The sequence below is a fragment of the Lagenorhynchus albirostris genome, chromosome X, assembly GCF_949774975.1.
Source record: "Lagenorhynchus albirostris chromosome X, mLagAlb1.1, whole genome shotgun sequence".
Lineage (NCBI taxonomy): Eukaryota > Metazoa > Chordata > Mammalia > Artiodactyla > Delphinidae > Lagenorhynchus > Lagenorhynchus albirostris.
In genome coordinates this window covers 29,754,155-29,774,151 of record NC_083116.1, presented here as the reverse complement: position 1 = coordinate 29,774,151, position 19,997 = coordinate 29,754,155, and the positions used below count along the sequence as shown (strand labels likewise).

The 19,997-nt window shown below is 37.6% G+C and overlaps 1 protein-coding gene across 1 annotated transcript in view; it reads left to right on the top strand.

Annotated features, from left to right (window-relative positions):
• DOCK11 (dedicator of cytokinesis 11) overlaps positions 1-19,997 on the top strand; it is a 194,505-nt gene that overhangs the window by 117,166 nt on the left and 57,342 nt on the right. The window contains exons 31-39 of the mRNA XM_060138818.1: positions 661-839; positions 5,098-5,214; positions 6,943-7,018; positions 7,592-7,701; positions 9,513-9,624; positions 14,736-14,802; positions 16,141-16,188; positions 17,519-17,661; positions 18,918-19,033. Coding sequence (XP_059994801.1) covers positions 661-839; positions 5,098-5,214; positions 6,943-7,018; positions 7,592-7,701; positions 9,513-9,624; positions 14,736-14,802; positions 16,141-16,188; positions 17,519-17,661; positions 18,918-19,033 — 968 coding nt within the window. The remainder of the gene's footprint in view (positions 1-660; positions 840-5,097; positions 5,215-6,942; positions 7,019-7,591; positions 7,702-9,512; positions 9,625-14,735; positions 14,803-16,140; positions 16,189-17,518; positions 17,662-18,917; positions 19,034-19,997) is intronic.

Sequence of the window (19,997 nt, the reverse complement as noted above, 5' to 3'; positions counted from 1 at the left end):
AATGGACTGAGGATCTAAAAGGAAGTGAAAGAAATAGTTTGAAGCGGTAATTTTATGAAATAAAAGATTTGTATTCGCGTGATGAATTTGAGTGAGATGAGGCTGTTTTTCTTATTGTTCTTGTACCCCATTGTATTGGGGCCAATATATAACATTTACTAGAACAGTCAATAGTTACTACTGTTACAGTGATTCAGTTGTCTAGTTTCTCTTCCTTTTCCTACTTTACAAATACAAACAGATAAGTGAATCAAGTATTGCTGTAGAGAATTACTCCAATTTGTAGTTGTAACTAAATCTCTTCAGATATGAAGAAATGTGTTAAAACATTGCCAAATACAGTATTCTTTCATTCTAGATTTTATCCTAAGATTTCTAAGATTTGAAAAGCATCTCGAAAAACAAAGAATTCTAGGGACTATCTTACCGACTGAAATTATCATTAAGGCTATCATCTAGCCCCAATGATGAGTGCTCGTATCTTGTAAAATTTTGCATGCTTATTCTGTATGATAAAAGAACTGTTCATATTTGTTAATAATAACAATATAGTTCTTGCTAACATGGTCACATATGACTAAGTAATAAATATAGTGCTTTAATGTTAAAGTAATTTTTGAATATTTTTATAAATGGGTTTTAAATTTCATTATACTGCAGATTCAAATCTTGAATACAGTTTATCAGATGAGTATTGCAAGCATCACTTCTTGGTTGGTCTACTTCTGAGGGAAACCTCCATTGCTCTTCAAGACAATTATGATATCAGATATACAGCTATCTCTGTCATAAAGAATCTTTTGATAAAACATGCATTTGACACTAGATACCAGCATAAGGTAAGGATGTTCGTATCACCATCAGTATCACATTAGTTAGTTTCTAAGAAGATTTTATGTTCAAGGTGAAGTTCTCAGTAAGGAACGTTACAGGAGGATTGATGAAGTTATTTTTACAAATACGTTTTGTTTCCGTTTCAAATGATTAGGTTTTAAAAATACTGTTCAGATAACTGTTGAAGAAGAACACTGGTTTTTCAAATCATGTCTAAAGAACAGCACAGCCGCTTCATGATTTGTTACATAAACTAGAATTTTTTTAAAAAAATCTTACACGATTATAGCCATGTGCACTCTTTCAAATACACGCCTTAATATATATCCTTAAATATATCTCCCTAAATAAATGCTATTATTGATTATTAACTGATTAATAGTGACACATTAAGTATGTCCAATATTTAAAAGATGTAAATATGAAGTTTTTCTTCTTACTGAAAAAATGTAGGTGTGGCTGTAAACCTTCCATACATTACACACTGTCGATGTGTGAAGGCCACAGCTGCAGTTGCTTTTTGCCGCACCTTTAACTTAATATACGGGGATGGAGGGTATATTCAAATCTTACTAACATTATACCCTATGGGCTTCAAATAGTAGATGGCAAACTGTATGGATTTAGAATAACCTAACTTACTTACCTGGCTCAAGGTAACATATTATTTCATAATTAAGAATTTGTCCCTTTGTTTTACATTCAAATTTAAATAAAATTATGTCATTTATTTACTTTGGAAAGCTGACTTGGAGGTGGATCTTATTCTTTTTCTACAGTATTCCCATTTGTCCTTAAAAAACAGAAAATGCCTGCAGAATATATTTCTTTAATATATTTCTTTCTAAATTAAAGAAATATATTTCTTTAATTTATTTCTTTAATTATGAAGATTTGTTTTACTTACAAATTTTGCTAGTTTTCTTCATATAATTCTATCCTAAAGTAGACTTAAACTCTTTAGCTTTCAGATGTTATTACTTACTGCAATTTGCATCGTTTTTTTCCACATTATAGTTATAACAACATACTCCCATTTTGTGTGGTTTGCTCTCTCTTATGTGCCACTTTTTGTGTGTGTGTGAATGTTGATACTGACTTAACGTAAGTTAACTGGCATAATATATCTAAATGAAAAGATATCTTAAAGTCATCCATTCCAACCAAGCTTTGTCAAAGCTTTAAAAATGCCAGTTACCACTGGGCTCTGTTTGTACCTAGTAGTAGCGGAGGAAAATGTCTTTAGCCATGATTTCAAAGAATTTGTGGGAAAAGTACAAAATGAAGTTCCTGTTCTTAAAGCAGGAAGTTGTATTTTTTCCCCTGCCTCCTTAGATGAAAGTGAAGGAATATCGGATTTCACTAGTGTCTTACCTAGAGGTAGAATTTTAAATATTTTATATCACATATTTGCACATTATTTACTTTTTAAAATTCTGAGAGCAGTATATGTACTCACATGCACACACACACATCACTGTTGTTATCTGTAAATAACACTCTGCCTCTTTGAGTGTTTGAGGTTTTAGACTATGGGAAAGATTGAGATGCCAGCCTCATTACCCTTTCAGTAATTTCTAAAGCCCTTTCTTTGTTCAAAATCTTCTGACAGGTTTTAAGTGTGTATAGGATTCTCCCCAGTAAAACTTTGCTTCATGGACCTGCTTCATTCCCTTTCTCTGTATGGTCCAAAGACTTCACAGGTAGCCTGAGTAAGAGGTCATTTGTCAAATATTGATACATTCACTTAAAACATGTTCACCATTAATGATGATGCCAAGGTGAGGGCAGAGAGGGGAGCTTTGAGCCTCTATAATTTCCATTGGGTCCCCCAAAGTGACCCCAAATAAAAATACAGTCAAGAAAAAAATTCTTCCTGTGGAAAGGCTGCTTTGAGACTAGATCTCCTAGTCACCGCCACCCCCCATTCCAACCATGTTGCCTTCCTCAGCCTCTCCTCTAATGAAATTATGGAGATGTCACTGGTCCCTATTATGTGCTAGTCAAAAACTGCTTTGGGAGCCCTCCTAATACCATGAGACATCTTTCCTACCCAGAACAAGAATATCCAACATCTAACATTTATCCTGGGGTCTGTATTAGTTCCTGTACCACTGCAAGTGATGTTGACTCCTGAGAATTGCAATTTCTGCTTGGACTATGGGCAGATTTTTTTTCTTTCTTTTTTTTTTAATGGTAATCTTACACACATGTTAAAAAAGAGAATCAAAATGCCTCCCTCCCATTCCTTACCTCCATGCCTCAATTCATCTCTCCAGAAGCAACTACTGTTATCAGTTTCTTATATAAACTTCTATTTTATGCATGCACAAGCCAATATGCTATATATATGTGTATACATAAATATATAATAGAAACCATTATGCATTTTTCTTTTGTCATTTAACAATATAGCCTGAAGATTTGATCTGTATTTATTTTAAATCTGCATAGTATTCCATCATATGGATATACCTTATTCTATTTATCTAAACTGTCTTCTGTTAATAGATTCTTAGATGGTTTTCTGTCTTTTGTGCAGACAAAACTTTTAATGTATTTGCCCTGACTGCATGCTTTCCTGTGTTCCTGTTCACCTGAGAAAGGTGTAGTATCTCCTTCCCTAGTGATCATTCACTATCAGAACTAAAATGAATTCCCATCTAGAAGCTATAATATTAATAATAGTAGCTAAAATTTATTGAGGACTCACTATATGCCAGGCACTGTATTAAACATTAGCTTACATGAATTAATGTCACTGTTATTATCCCCATCTTACTAAAGAGAAAACTGTGGTTGTGACTTGATCACAATCAAGTAACTAGTAACAGGAGAGCTGGAATTCATGTGTCTAAAATTCAAAATCTGTGCTCTTAACCACTAGACTATACTGCCTCTCAAATCTTAAGTGGGACCCTGGAAAATTAGAGAACTGCCGAGAAAGGGTGATGATGATGGTGGAAACTCTTGAAATCAAAGCCATGTGAAGAATAAAGGAAAGTAGTAACAGCTATTTAGCCTTGTGAAGAGTGAATTAAGACAATTTGTGGTAATTGTCTCCAAATATTTAAAGGGTTGCCATGTAGAGTGGAAGTGGGCTATAACGAGCAGGTAGAACTTAACTGCTAAAGGATTTTTCTAACAGAACCTCTGAAAGGGCTGGAGTGTTTAAGAAGTTTAAAAACTAACCGTCTGTCAAGGATGCAGGTAAGGGCTGTTCCTGCCTTGAGCAGGATATTGAACTAGACCAGTGGTTCTCAAACCTCAGTGCACATCAGCACCACCTGGGGCAGATTCCTGGGACCCAGCCCAGACCTACTGAACCAGAATCTCCTAGCGATAGAGACTATTACTGATTAGGGTTGTGTATTAGAAGTAGGTCTGTTAAGAGTTCCTGAAACTCATAAAAGAGGAAGTACAAATGGACAATTAACATATGAAAAATTGTTCAATTTCAAGAGTAAATGGAACTATGAGACACTATTGATCTGTATTCTATAGGTTAACCATTGTACCCTAGAGGCCTTATCTAAGTCTACAGACAAACCTCCCAAAGTCCTAAAGTATGGAGGGCAACTCTTGTGCCATCACAACCACTGGTTTGGCTGATTTGAATGTATGTCCATATCTGGTGAGGAATGTCTGTAGCTGAGAAAAGCAATAAATAAATTCGTATAAGAGGTACCACATTCATTAAGATGACCAGTGGCCAGCTTCACTTGCATATTTACAAATATATCAATTTCCCAAGTTGTATAATTGATTTAGGGGGCCAAGATCACGTTATTTTAATTGCAGCTTAAAGCAAAGACATATTTCTTGAATGAATACAGTAATTTACCATTTTTTTACTTCCATCTATTCATTCATTCAGCTAATGTATATTGACCATATACTGTGTGCCCAGGCACTGGGGATGAAGCAGTGAACAAGACAGACAGGATCCCTGCTCTCCTCAAACTCAACCCTTGCTGGAGTTAAAGAGCAGGACTAATATGATCTGCTATTTAAAAAAAATAAATTTTTGCCTGTTATGTAGTAATGTTTGAGGGATGTGCTTCGACTCTCTATTGTATATAAATTCAAATACCAACAAAGTGGTGTAGCAGTTAGAGACTATGAATATAAATAGACTCATGCTTCACGAATTTGTTATGGATATTAGCTTGCTTTTAGTGTTTAAACGGACAGATGGAGCCAACTTTATTTGTAATACAGGCATATTATATATCTATTAAGCTTTTGATAATTATTTTTCAGAACCAACAAGCCAAAATAGCACAATTGTACCTCCCATTTGTTGGACTGCTTTTGGAAAATATACAGCGACTAGCAGGTCGAGATACCTTGTATTCTTGTGCAGCCATGCCTAATTCTGTAAGTAGTAATGTGTTTCTATTGGCATTTTATCCTGTTTTATTGACTGTATTCAGAATTAGGGTCATACGCTGTATGGTCTCAATAGTGCACCTTTTACAGCATTTTAAATTTATACTTCTTCCTGGAGCAGTGCTTCTCAAATCTTAATGTGCATATGGATCACCTGGGGAATGAAGACAGAGATTCTAACGTGGTAGCCCTGGGGTGGAGCTTGAGATTATGCGTTTCAAACAGGCTCTTGGCTTTTTCTCGTCTAAGGACCATACTTTGAGTAACGAGGTCCAAGAGAACACTGAGAATCCTCTGTGCTCAGTGTTTTCTTTTTAAGATTTGCTGCTGTTACATGCCTTCATATATTTATTCAACCGGAAAACTGAACAAAACATTCACTTTGCAAAATATTAGGCACCAGGGATTAAACTGTATTCCTTTGCTTCTCCTCCTCTTTGACAGCCTCCTTTCAGCACTTCTTGATGAGTGGCTTTTAACTCATCACAGTTGGTCTGTGCTTTTTTCTCCCTGTGCTTTTTTTTCCCCTTAGAATCTTAGAGTTGAAAGGAACTTTGGAGGTGATCAGTCTTCCACTTGGCAAAACAACATTTTGCCATAGTAGTAATGAAAACTTTCCTCCTCACATTAGATCTACAAGATTTTCTACCCACTGGTCCTAGTTTTGCCTTCTAGTGATACATCCATTTCTACCTCCACGTGATACCCCTTCACACATGTCCCTTCTCAATTTTTCTTCAGGCCAGATATCTCCACTTCATCATTTGTTGTTTCAAACCCTTTACATTTCTTGGTTGGAGTCTTCTGGACATGCTCCATTTTACCAATTGCCATTTTAAAATGTGGCGTATACTTTACAGTCTGTCCAGTGCGACTAATAACTCCTGCCCCCCGCCCACTCCACGTTCTGTCTGGCCCAAGATCACCTTCACATGTTCAGTAGCCAAGTCACATTGTTGGGTGGCAGGTGAAACTGTGTCCTTTACAGCTTCCTTTGGAAATTCCCCATAATAAATGTCCGTAGATTTGTCAAGCCTACCCTGGGTTCCTGAGAAAGCTGCTTTTAAGCCTCACTTGATTGCCTGTACCTCCCGATTATGTAAATCAGCTAAATGTGGACGCTATATCGCTTACCTGGGTGGCAAGCAAGCCTTTCTTCACAAACACAGTTACTCATGCTTATGCTTACTCCACAACATTTGACAGTGATATTTGGAAATATTTTACTTACCTGTTCGTTCTTTTGCAACTCAAGATCATGTAGGGCCTCTGGTCACACCTCTCTTTCTAGTATTGCCCTTGCTTCAGGGAGGAGAATGGAATCATGTTTAGATCACACCAGTTTGCAGCTTTTACCAGCCACCTAGAGTTGTGTCACTGTGCCAGAGGTCGTGGTTGTAACAGTGTACCAGGATCCATTTTCTTTTTTGTGTGTGTGGTACGCGGGCCTCTCACTGCTGTGGCCTCTCCCGTTGCGGAGCACAGGCTCCGGACGCGCAGGCCCAGCGGCCATGGCTCACGGTACCAGCGCCACCAGGGAAGCCCCCAGGATCCATTTTTAGAAGAGATGTCCCCTAAATACCAATACTGATATGTGATTTAGACTTTCACAGTGAGCTTTGTTTAAAATTAGGGTACCATCTCATTGTTAATTCCGATTTCTTATCCTAGTGTACAAATGTATTTAAATGACAGAGGTATCACACTGTGTTACAGGCATCCAGAGATGAGTTTGCATGTGGCTTCGCTTCACCTACAAGTAGAGGGAGTCTGAGCACTGACAAAGACACCGGTAATTAAAAGTCCTTTAAAGATTATACGTGGCATGGCTGTTTAGAAATGTACCCTATACGTCTCTGTATTTTTGAAATATTTCATAATAAAAACTATACATAGCACAATCGCTACTAAAGTTTAATTAAAATCTTACACTTGCAGCCACATTTCTTTGCTTAGGTTTCCTTGTCTCAGCTTGTATAAAATTTAGCTTAGTATACTAAGAAAATAAAGGATAATGAGAAAAACACTGGTTTCCAATCATCTGTCTCCAGTCCTGGACAAGACACTTCCTTTTTCTGGGCCAAACTTCCTTATCTATAAAATTATCTAATTGTTTGCCTTTATTTTATGACTTGCAAGGAATTTCTTGTAGTTTCATACACGTTAAAGTGTTTCAAGGAAAAAAAATTGCTTACCCTTTATTTGGCTTCTTATGGTGTTTTGATGTAATATATAAACTTCACATTTTAGATGACCAAGATCTATTTCCTAAAATATGTCTTTACTTAAATTAACCCAGTGCTTAGTTTTAAAATTATTTTTGACAGTTCCTCCTGTTGCTAACAAGGACTTGGCTTTTTTCCAGCTTATGGGTCTTTTCAAAATGGACATGGAATTAAGAGGGAAGATTCGAGAGGTTCCCTCATCCCAGAAGGAGCAACAGGATTTCCAGATCAGGGCAGCACTGGTGAAAATGTAAGAACCTAAGTATATAGGATAACCCTAGTGATGTGTTAAGCTACAGCAGTCTTTCTTTTTATGCAAATAGGGGTCTCTCTACTCTCCTGTAGTCTGTACTGGATCTTTAAAAAGCATCCCATAATGCTTGGATGTTGTAGCAGTTCCTTCCTATCCTGGCACCTGCTGCTTGGATATTTTAAAACTTTATAGAGGATAAGGCATTCATCTTTAAGAGTTCCAACTTTGAATACCTCCTTTAACCCTAGCACTCTGTAAACCTGTTCTAGAGAGGGAAGGTTCAAGTTTAAAATGCCTAATGTACCTTGTCACTTAAATCACTCCCTGGCAGGATTCAGCTTTTTATTCTTTTGTAATAGAGTAATGACATTAACATGGGAGAAGAAAAATTAGGTCCCCAAATGGATGATCTCAGCATCCCAGAATCACTTAATCACAATATATTCTCTAACTCTTCTATCAAATTATTTCAAGCCTGACATTGAAGTTTGGGATATGTCTGCCTTGAGACAGAGAAACCTCACTTTAGACCAGTAAAGCCTTGTCACGCTGCTACGTAAAATCAGAGAATCATATAAAATTAGAGTTAGAAGGGTCCATAAAAATAATAAATTCCAACTCTCAATTTACAAATTAAAACTGGGATTATGACTTAGGACAACCACACAACTATGGCAGGGCCAGGCCTGAACCCAGGTTTTCTAATTCCGGCACTTCTTCTCCTAGATCATGGCATTCTTAGGGTGCATCTGGGGAACTTTATAAAAATGGATAGCTGAGCCTCATCCCCAGAATTTCTGTTTCTGTCAGTCTGGGGGCTTGCTCATTTGTATTTCTAAGTTCCCAGGTGATGCTGATGCTGCTGGTTGGGAACCACCCCTTGAGAACCACTGGACTATATACTCCACTGAGTCTTTGCATAGTTAGTAATTTAATCATAAAGGTTCTTATTTCACACCATTTAGAATTAAGACAACAGACACTGTCATAGGTAAGACACATAAAGGACAAAGAGGTTAAATGACTTGCCAGTAGCCACACAGCTAGCAAGCGTTCAGGACCTAGATGTTTTGCTCCAAGTAGACGTTCTTGGTGAGTCCTAGATTAGTAAATATCTATCCCCAGCCCAGGTTAGCTCAGCTGAAAGTATTGGTTTCTAACAAGGGTACATTCGTTAGGAGATTGTCATTGCTGTATTCATACAAATCCCCAAATAAGTCAGATCTTGTCATTTTTAACTGATATTTTAACAAAAGTCACTAAATAATAGGAACATCACTACTTTGTAGAGACTCTAATTTTGAAGTATTACTGGGTCCTCCTTAGTAAAATTATCTTGTAATGTCATTAAGCCTTTTTAAGATAGATTTTCTGACCTATTATTTAGACGTTGGATTTTAATAAACTCTAAGGAGAGATTGAAGTTAAAGAGTTTAAAATGCTTCTTATGCTTCGATGTACCTTAGTTAAGTTTCTCCTTGACGTAAAAGCTATTTTTTCCTGGAATAGCCACATATGATTATTCAAAATGTTTTCTTACTAAAACACAGGACCTATGGGAATGAAACATACACAGTATATTCATGGCTATATCTTGATGAAGACTGCAAGGTAATTTCCAGTGATATTATTAGGTACAGTAGCAAAGAAGAGTCAGCCCATTTACCTTCCAAATGTGATATAAAATGTGGATTTATACTTAGAATTTTCCCAAACAGGACTAATGGTTAAAACAGTTATTGAGTTAAAGGCTATGGGAAGCTACAGTACCAATATTGTTTCAGAAAAGTCCTATCTTTGTATTACAGACTCGGCAGAGTTCTGCAAGGAGTAGTGTATCTCAGTATAACCGATTGGATCAGTATGAAATCAGAAGCCTCTTGATGTGCTATTTGTATATAGTAAAAATGATTTCTGAAGGTGAGTTACCAGCATATTAATCGTGGACTGTACTCCACCCTCACAGGTTTACAAGTTCATGCAACAAATATTTGACCATCATCTGCATGTAGAACACATGCACATTAGAAACAGAACTTTGAAGACTCTGACCTTAGAATGTACCTATATTTTAACTTAAAATAGGTTCATTTCGGTCATACAAGTTTGATTCTTTGCAATAACTTTTTTTTTGATTTAAAAATTAGTTTCTAAAGTGAGGCAATAGTTTTAGAAGTGCTAAACATTTTTTTCATGCAGAGCATATAATGCATTAAATGACCAACGTAAACAGAAAAAAATAACAATAACCAGTGCCATAGTTAACACTTTAGCTTTTATTTGACCCAGGATTTGGAAAATCAGAAGCAAACAAAAAGACAGGAAGGGTTCTTTGAGGGTAAGGAATGTCGTTGTTATCTTTTGCAATACCATTATACAGTTTTGCATGGTGTCACATTCTTTTCCAGGCTCTGTTCTTTTTTCCTTGGTGTACAATTGTATTATTAACTAGAATTACCATTTCCTCTTTACCTTATAAGATAAAATATAACCAAAGGATTTTCATAAACTGCATGTCCTCTGGAAGTAAAATCTTATTCCCAATACCACATTTGTTTACACAATTCCCTCCCCTTTCTTCCTTTTCTGTTTTTGCTCAAAAAAAAAAAAAAAGTAAGCAGGAATGAAGAACATAAAAGCACCTGGGTTCTGATCATCATAATACAGTAGTTAAAATTTTACTTATTTTCTATTTTTTTATTTCATTTTTAGTAAATATTAAATCTTTTTTTGTAATAAGGCAGCATATAAGAACATAAAATAAGTTGATAGTTAACTCACTACAAACATTGAAACAAATCAAAAGCTAGATATGAATGGTTAATTCTAAAGTATATTAATAAAACAGGTTTAAATAACTAGAATCTTCAAGTTCTAAGAATGTATGATTTAGAGTAAACATCAAAGATTATTGAGGCTATGTGATAAGCCTCCATGTTTGGGGAAAGAAAACAGTAAAGGGAAATCATTTTCAACTCTGGTGGTATTTCATTCCAGGAGATAACGGATCAGTTAATAACTACAGCCACAGCTCACTGTTTTTGTCTCCCCACAAGGTGAAAAATGGGGGAGTATAGAAAGTGACTGCTAATGTGTATGGGTTTTTTTTCTTTAGGGTGATGAAAATATTCTAAAACTGGTGGTTTTATAAGTTTTTAAATGTACCAAAAACTACTGTATTGGGCACTATTTAAATGGGTGAGTTTTATGGCACATGAATTCACTCAATAAATTTGTCTTTTTTTTTTTTAAGGCCCAAGCGGCAACATGGAAAACAAAAAACTGGAGAGAAAAAGAAAAAAGTAGTTGAATACCACCACAGCCCAGGGAAAGTAAGAAGGAGGGTGGTAGGGGGAGAGAGAGAAGGAAGGAGGAGAGGGAGATGCATCGTTGACTAGTTCTCCTCTCCTCCACCCAGTACACGTGTGCACACACCCCCACATGCCCACATGCCACATACAGTGTTAACCAGTGACAAGCCACTGGCTGCTTTCTTCATGTCATGGGTAAAACCATAAATGCTTTGTTTCTTGAGAACTTCATAGTTCCCCCTCGTCTTACAGTCACATCTCCTCTTCATCTTTTGTAAGTGTAAAGTCATGCTGCATGGTATCTGTTAAGTCATACTCGTTTTATTCCAAAAAATATCTGCTTCTTGGTCCTTCTCAATGAATGTATTCTAGTTACCTTGTCAAGTCCAGTAAATATTTCACTTTCGGTATACCTTGTCAAGTCCAGTAAATATTTCACTTTCGTTACTCTATATGCATTTAAATGTTGAACTCTTACAGTCATAAACAGTAGCAACTTAATTTCAGCAAAAAGATGGTAGACTCTACACTTTCATATCAAAGTACAGGGATTCTGAAGAATGAGTTTCCTTCTCTGTAGCTGAAATTTATTAACTGGCAATAATTCACTGTTTCAAAGTCTTAGTCATTTGCCCAACTTTTGTGTAGGTCTCATTGCTTTGTATATTATATTCTGAGAAGTGTATCAGAGTCAGGGGTTATCAATTACACAGTCTGAATTGACAGCAAGACTGTTCTCTTGGAAAAGAAAAGCAGTCTCCTTAAGAGAAAGGAAGAGGGAAAGCTACTTCCTTCTTCCTGGCTGTACCCCGGCTTTTCTCTTTATTGTAGACCCCAAAGTGGAAATCTGGGTCTCACCTTGTGGCTCATCAGCACCAGCTGCACCTGTAGATTCAGCAGTATGCTTCCTCGCAGTCACCTCTTCATTGGAAGGTGGCTGGTTACAGCTATGTCTCACCGAAAATCCAGTTTTGTATTGAGAAAGACGAGCCGCTGATCTTTTCCCACGAGATGTGTAGTCAAGAGGAAATACATATGAAGGGGGCTTTCCCTTTCTCTGTGTAAAATGAGGAAATGAGTTAGTATCATCAAGCGTATATTCATCTGTAGTTGCAGGTACTAATGGAGTAGGTGGGTTTTCTCCCGCAGAAACACTGGAAGGGCTCCAAGAGAAGTGACTCTGAGCTCTACGCTTTTGTGTGGAGCTCTTCTGTGTGAAGATCGGTTTCTTTTGTGCACTGCCAAGCCTGTCTTCAGGACGGCTTAAGTCACCTTGAAATCCATGCCCCCCTTGAGCGCCAGGTGCAGATGTTAAAGGAAGACTTGCAGGTGACTTCTGGTTGGCACTCCTTCCTGTGGGAGGCCTGCTGCTGTTAGAGGAACTCTCCAGAGGGGTCTCTGGCACCACAGTGGGGTCCTTACTATAAAATGGAATTGGAGGCTCGGAACTCTGTTGCTGTTCCTTTTTGTCTCCAGATTTCATCTGTTCAGTATTTGATGGCATTACCCGTCTGTAGGGCGGACGCAACTGAAATGTGGGTGGAGGGTCCCTGACTGTAAAAGCGAGCCCCTTCTTTTGAGTGCGGAAAATGAAGCCGTCATCACTATCAGAACTAGAAGGATAAAGCTGTTGCTCCTTCAGCTTTAGTCTCGCATAAAGCCGTTTATTTTCTTCTTTTAATTTATTCCTTTCTTTTGTGAGCTCAGCAATAACCTTCATATTTTGTTGTTGGATACGGTCATATTCTTTCTGTAGCGTCTTCCTGTATATTTCGTTCACTGAACAGCGGTCACATACTTTGGAGCTTAACTTATGTTGCAGGTCATTGATGGTGACATTCAGGATATTCTGTTGCTCCAGCAACTCTTTAATTTTGGCTCTGGAGCCCGCCTGCCTTCTGTCTGCCAATCGCTCTTTCCTCAGACTGGTTAGTTTCCCGTGGAGACGGCGTAGCTCCTTGTCATGGAGCTCTTTTAGTGTTAGCCAGGCTTTTTTAAAAGCGTCAGAAGACAAATCACTGACGCTAACCTGCATTTCACCTCTTGCGGGAGAGCTCTGGCCACTTTCCTTGTCTCCTCCACCCACGTTGCCCGCCTGCATCTCGTCTCCCTGACTGGGACTGGGAAACAGTGGAGACAAACCGCCGCCGGCCAAATGGCGGAAGGGCTGCTGACTAGAGCTGGGCCGCGGACGGCACGAGAGTTTCACCCCTTCTACAGACCTGCGAAGAGGCTTCAGAGCACAAGGCCGGTGTGAGGATGGCTCGGGGGTAGACAGAAGGGCCCGGTTTGGCGGCGGAAAGGAGTTCCGAGCCTCCTTTTGGCGGGAAGAGCCAGTGCGCAGAAGACGAGGCCTGCGAGCCGGCCTGTAACGAGAGGCCGGAGAGACCGGAAACGCGGTGACTTCTGGGAGAGCCATGCTACGCTGAGCCGGAAGGGCGCCCGAAGGCGGAGGGGTGGACCGGAAGTCAGCGCTCACTTTATTTTTGAAACAAATCTAATTTGACCTTATGTTAGCATCTTATTCCTGATGATCAGTATTTTATAAACGTTGAAAACTATCAATACTCATGGTCTTGAGTAAATTGGGGAAATAAAGTCAAAACCCACACACTCTTCCCTCCCTGTCACCCCTCCGTTTAGCCAACATTACCTAGTGGTCCATCCCTATCTTCAGAGGCTCTCGCGGGGCAGGCCATTACGTCATTGCCTACTTTTTTTTTTTTTTTTTTTTTTTTTTTTTTTGCGGTATGCGGGCCTCTCACTGTTGTGGTCTCTCCCATTGCGGAGCACAGGCTCCGGACGCGCAGGCTCAGCGGCCATGGCTCACGTGCCCAGCCACTCCGTGGCATGTGGGATCTTCCCGGACCGGGACACGAGCCCGCGTCCCTTGCATCGGCAGGCGGACCCTCAACCACTGCGCCAGCAGGGAAGCCCCGTCATTGCCTACTTTTGCGATCCCTACCAGGTTTTTAAATTTGGAAGTGGACCTGCTGACACCATTAGCTATATCTGAACAGGATAAGAAAGGAATGGAAAGTTAAGTGAGGGCAATATTTTTCTTTTTAAAAACGTCTCCATGAGTGTTTTTGAAGTAAAAAAAAAAAAAAAAAGGAACAGCTCCAAAGAGAAGTATATGTGATAGGTTTAAGGGACATTTATATCTGAAATAGTTGTTCCATTAATGTGTCTGTATGTTTGTATATTGCCAGGACTTCAAGGTTGATAATCCGAAGGCAAAGAGGAAAAAGAAAGTTATCAGTCTCTTCCTCTAAAGTTTAAAGTTCTCAGACTGTTTGGTTCGCAGAGCCCTTTGAGTAGCAGGCGAAGGTGCTTGACCCTACCTTCCGAAAAGTGTACTTAAACGCACCATCTTGCATAAAATTTTAGGAAGCTTATTAAAAATCCCAGGTCTACTTCCCTTTCTCTGTCTTCAGGGATGATAAGCCATCCAAAAGAACGTTTATAAAATACATAAAAATAATTGTTGAAGTTGAAATAATTACCGATTAAAAGGTATATTTGGGATTAATTTAAAAGAATACAGTGTGGGTATTGGGCAGTGAGATGAGATAGGAGGAGAGGATATAGATGAGACAGAATTGGCTGTGAGTTAATGGTTGCTGAAACTAAGTTATTGGTACTTTGGAGTTCACTGCGCTATTTGCTGTAAGAGCTATGCTATCTCAAGACGTAACACTTTATTCATTCCATTTTCAGATACACTCTTAACTTACTGGAATAAAGTATCTCCTCAGGAGCTCATAAACATCCTTATACTTCTAGAGTAAGTTATATTAACTTATTTTCATAAAATTTCCTCTTATTTTTGGGAGCTTAATTTTTATACATAATAAAATATTACCCCCTTTCTGTTTTCAACAGCATATTTGTTAATAATGTAGGAAATGTTAAACTATTTTGATAGTTTAGAGGCTGATGTACAGGTTCTTAACACATAGATAGAAGAAAAACATGGAAATGAAATACTTGTGATATTATAGAAAACTCTAGCTAATAATAGTGCATCCTTGCAGACCATCAGGAGTCTTTCTGTGATCTGGAAAACTGGAAGTGGCATCAGCTGTCCTAAATCATTCATTTAGAGCAGATGCTGGCTTAATGGAGCAGCTTAAATGTTGGAATTTAGAATTTGTACTCTTATGTAGAGCTGAGTAATTCTACTCACTTCAGAAATGCATATATATATATATTTCCATATATATATATATATCTCCATTGCAAGGTCCTTAGGGAAAAAAATCTAGCCTTTTTCCTAGGTGGAGGTTGGAAATTGTCCTATATTGTATGCTGAGCTATTTTTACGTCATTATTGAAAGCTAAAAGAAAAATTAGAATGAAATGTAAGAAATTTCTAAATAAATAGTACACATATATGATACCGTGTGTGTCTACCAAAACACAAAGAGGGTAATCTATGCATAAAAACTTAGTAAAGTCTTTCAAAATTTTGCAGAAAATGTCAGCAAATAAAAGTTATGATTAAAGAAACTACTCTAATTATATTGAAATGTTTACTAATGAAAATATATGATGTTGGGGATTTACTTTAAAAAAATAAAGGCGGTAGGGAGTGTGGAGGGAGAGCATGGGACCTGTTTGGGGTATAAGTTAAGAATGGCCATGAGCTGATAGTTGTTGAAGCTGGTGGGTGCTGGGTATGTGGGATTTAGTTTGCTGTCCTCTTTACTTTTGTATGTGTTTGAGATTTTCCATACTAGAAAGTATTTTAATGCCATTATAAAAAATATAGCAATTGCCCCAATTGCTTAAGAACCTTTTTAGGTGCTAGAGACCTTTGGTGTGGTACACACTATAAAGTACAAGGGATGATTTGCATTGACGGTTTTTAAAAAAAAATACGTCATTAGAATTGTATATGAAGACATGGAGCTTTTTGGTGTTGATGTAATTGTAGCAGATAAATGTAGAAAGATATAATATGGCAAGTAGTTATTTGCATATTTATTTTTGTATACCGAAACATTATTGTAATATGATTTTAAATGGGTCGTTCTTTGTGACACATGAATTTTCAAATATTACTTGTTAAAATGCAAAGTATGGTAATATCTTACTAACATGCTATTGTTTTTCTTTCTAGAGTATGTTTGTTTCACTTTAGATATATGGGGAAAAGAAACATAGCAAGGTAATTCCCATAGCACTGCAATTTCCACTTTTTTTCTTCTCTTCCAACAGAGGGCAGCCTTAATTATGCCATGTATAACCTAGATGATTCATTTTGAGTTGACATTAAGATACCCATGATTTAGTTAATGCGTGTCAACTCAAAGTTGAAATTAATCTGATGTGAACATTTTTAAAGTTTTCCAGAGGGTAATCGTTAGACTGATATGCAGAGTTTCTGCTCTAATCCTAGAACAGATGCTTGTCTCTTCTGAAGGATGTGAGAAAGGGCTAGATCAAGGGGAAGGCAGGAAATCGTAAAGTGAGGACAACTGTAAGATCTGTACTTTTATCTACAACCTGTCAGTACTCACCTCAGTTACTAACGTGAATAGAAATCCCCGACAGCAATTGGGACATGCACTATATATTATTTATTTCTTCTTTTTGCTGTGTAAGTCTTAGTGAAATAAATACTTAAGGAAATGTTTGAGGAACTGTAAGGAAAAGATTACTTATTTCAATAAGATATATTTCAGGGGTAGAGTTAGTCATTAAAGGAATTCAAATAGAATTCTTTTTCTAAGTAAATTCCATGGCACTTCCAAAAACTAAAGAGGCTGTTTGGATGGGGTTTATTGCTGAGTCTCTGGAACATCCTAATAATTCAAGGGATGATTTCCACTGTCTTCCCAGCACTGGGAACTGGTTTAGACCTAGTATGGTAACTACCACCATGAACCTTAACCTCTAAGATTCTGCTGACCCGCCCTCTATGTTTATTAGAGGATAGACAAACTCCTTTTCTTCCTTAGTTCCTGTATTACCCGGTTGTAATTTTTTTTTAATGGAACCTTAAAATTAAAGGAAAACAAAGAAAAATGTGCAAATAGACATGTTTATAGAGTAAAAATTTCTGCTCCAAGTTTAACTTGGGTCCAGAAACAGATTAGATAGGCACTCATTCTTAAACATCTAACGCCAGGAGTTCTTCCACCTTACGTCAACTCCTAGTATCCCTCTCACTGTTTTCTCTGACTCTTGCCTTTCCTTACCTCCTGAGAGAAGACTGGATCTTACTGGAGTGTTGTCCACTTCACTCTGATATTTTTGAGAAGAAGAAGGGAAGTAAGAAACTCTCTCTAAATTCCTTACTTGTATTCGTATAGTATAAACTATTATAATATACATTAAGCTTCATACAATTTCCAGTGATGCCTCATTGAAGCCAAGTAAATACTGAGCATAACACAGTGTTTATGTGGAAACCTCGTCATTTATTAGTTTAAAAAATCTAACGTTGAGATGTATTCTCAGAGTGCTCCATTTCCTAACTTTAACATTTATTTTAGGGTGCATGATGCCTGGATGTCAAAACACTTCGGAATAGACCGAAAATCGCAAACCATGCCAGCTCTTCGAAACAGATCAGGAATAATGCAGGCCCGGCTTCAGCATCTTAGTAGCCTGGAAAGTTCATTTACACTTAATCACAGTAAGTGAAAAATGTGTGTAGGGTACCCATTTGAAACAGATATTAATACTATTTAATCTTAAAGAAGTACTGGCTTAAATTTCCAATACAATTGGTAATCATTTCCCATACATAGATACAATTGCATATCTCTGTTTATGAACAGTCATTGCATCATATGTGAATATATGATAAGATATGCATGGATTTTTCAGCAATTTTAGGTAATGATGGGTTTTTTTCTTAGTTCAATATCAAGGAAGTTAATTTTCCCTTTGAATTATTGTTCTTATATTATTTTACATTCGATATCCTTTATTCCTACTTTAATGCAAATAACGGCATCTTGATATAATAGTATGTATAATATTTGTTTAGAGTTACTGTTGTTCATTCAGTGATCTTAAGGGATTATCCATGCTGAGCTGACGGCAGAAATCAAAGAACTGTAAATAGTATTTTGACAAAGATGTATTTCACACAGGTTGAAGTACTGACAAGTCGAATAGGACAAGGAGGAAGCTACAGGGTTATATAAATGGAAGCTATCCTCTGAGAAACAAATATTAATAAACAAGTCAAAGAGTGAGATAACCGTTCATTTCCACACAGTCCTTTGGGGATTGCATAAAAGGAAGCCAGCAGAACTGGCTTTGCGATAGGGCTAATAATAAAAGCAAATGTCTTGAGCAGATGGACCTGAGCTAATAGAGTCAAGACCTTTAAAAAAATGCAAGTCTTACAGCCTTCAGCTTTGCTCTTTGTCACTTGTAAAAATATCAGTATAATGAACCTATGTATTTCAGTTGGCCCAGATGCTTTGTTTTCCTCCTGATTTAGAAACGTCTCATACCATTGGCATCATTGAAAACATCTGGCCATAGGGCGCCACTGTATGTAATGTAGCTGCATTTCTATGAGTTTCTCATTTTTGCACACATAATTAACAGCACAGCCTAAAATGCCTCTTGCGTTATTTCCTGGTTACATCACCATAGTTCATCACTGAAATCTTGTCTCCAAAGAAGGGGGCACCTAATTATTTGTTGCAGAGCTGTTGATACAGAGCTGAAGTAAAAATTAGTGGAATTGATTAACCCAGACCATATTTGATTAAGGAGTAAATACAGTGAAACTCATTAAGTCTGCAGGTATTGAAAGCCTGCTTTCTTTGTGTTTGTCTCTCTCTCTGAGTCTTCGGAGGAGAAAGTCATTCAAAACCGTTATGTGAATCTCTGTGTTGGGCAGTTTTAATTTTCTTTGTTTTTAAATCCCAGGTTCTGCAACAACTGAAGCAGATATTTTCCATCAGGCACTTCTTGAAGGCAATACTGCTACTGAAGTTTCCCTAACAGTACTAGATACCATATCATTTTTCACCCAGTGCTTCAAGGTAAACATGAAGAGTTAGAACTCAGTCGGTATCATTGCAAAGAAAATATTATGCAAAAACTAATTAGTCAGACGAAGCTTAGTATAGTATAAAAGCCCCCAGTGAGCAGTCAGGAAACTTGGATGGCAGACCTGGTTTGGCTCCTGTGTGACCTTGGGAAATCACTGAGACTCGTGTGCCACATCCATAATATGAGAGGATTGGACTAATTTGCCCTGAATTTCCCTTCTCTTTTATTTTCCTGTTTAAAAAACAGTTTTCTTTCACACTTCTATGAAAATATCCAGTCATTTTTAGCCCAAATTATGATTGAGTCAGTTTATCCAAACACCCGTTGTGATGAGGTATCTTGTCAAGCCAGATGATGTCCAGGCAGGCCGGCTGGCTGGCTTCCCTCGTCAGGTGCCTGGTGGTTTCTCTCAGATGCTTGCCTCTCGATACAAATCATCATTGCTAGGATTAAAAAAGAAGAAGAAGAAGAAGAAATTAAAAGCAATTATCTTGCAGGGTTGTTGAAGGTGTAAAATGAGATAATGGATGTGAGAGTGCTTTGAAAAGTAAAGACTGTATAACTATAATGAAGGGTAACAGTAGTGGGAGAACTCAAAAGTGAAAACTCTTGCTGGCTTTTCATCTGAGTTATACAGATTTTTTTTCTTTTCTTCCCCCCTTCTCTAAGTAATTCAGTTAACTGCTTCAGCCCTCTGGATTTACTATGGAAACCTGGCCTGTGCTTTTCAAAGAGGCTTATCAGGGAAAACTGAATTAGATACTAATAAGAAATAGGCTGCAAAGTCCCTTTATGAAGTATTAAGTTCTGATTCATATGCAACCCAAATTCATTTTTTATTGTGCCAGTAAGTAAGACATTTGGTCTCAAGGTTTGCATTGTATTCTTTCCTCCTATCCAAATACTTCTTATTTGTTTAACATACATCTCTTGGTAGATGTCAGGCACTATCCT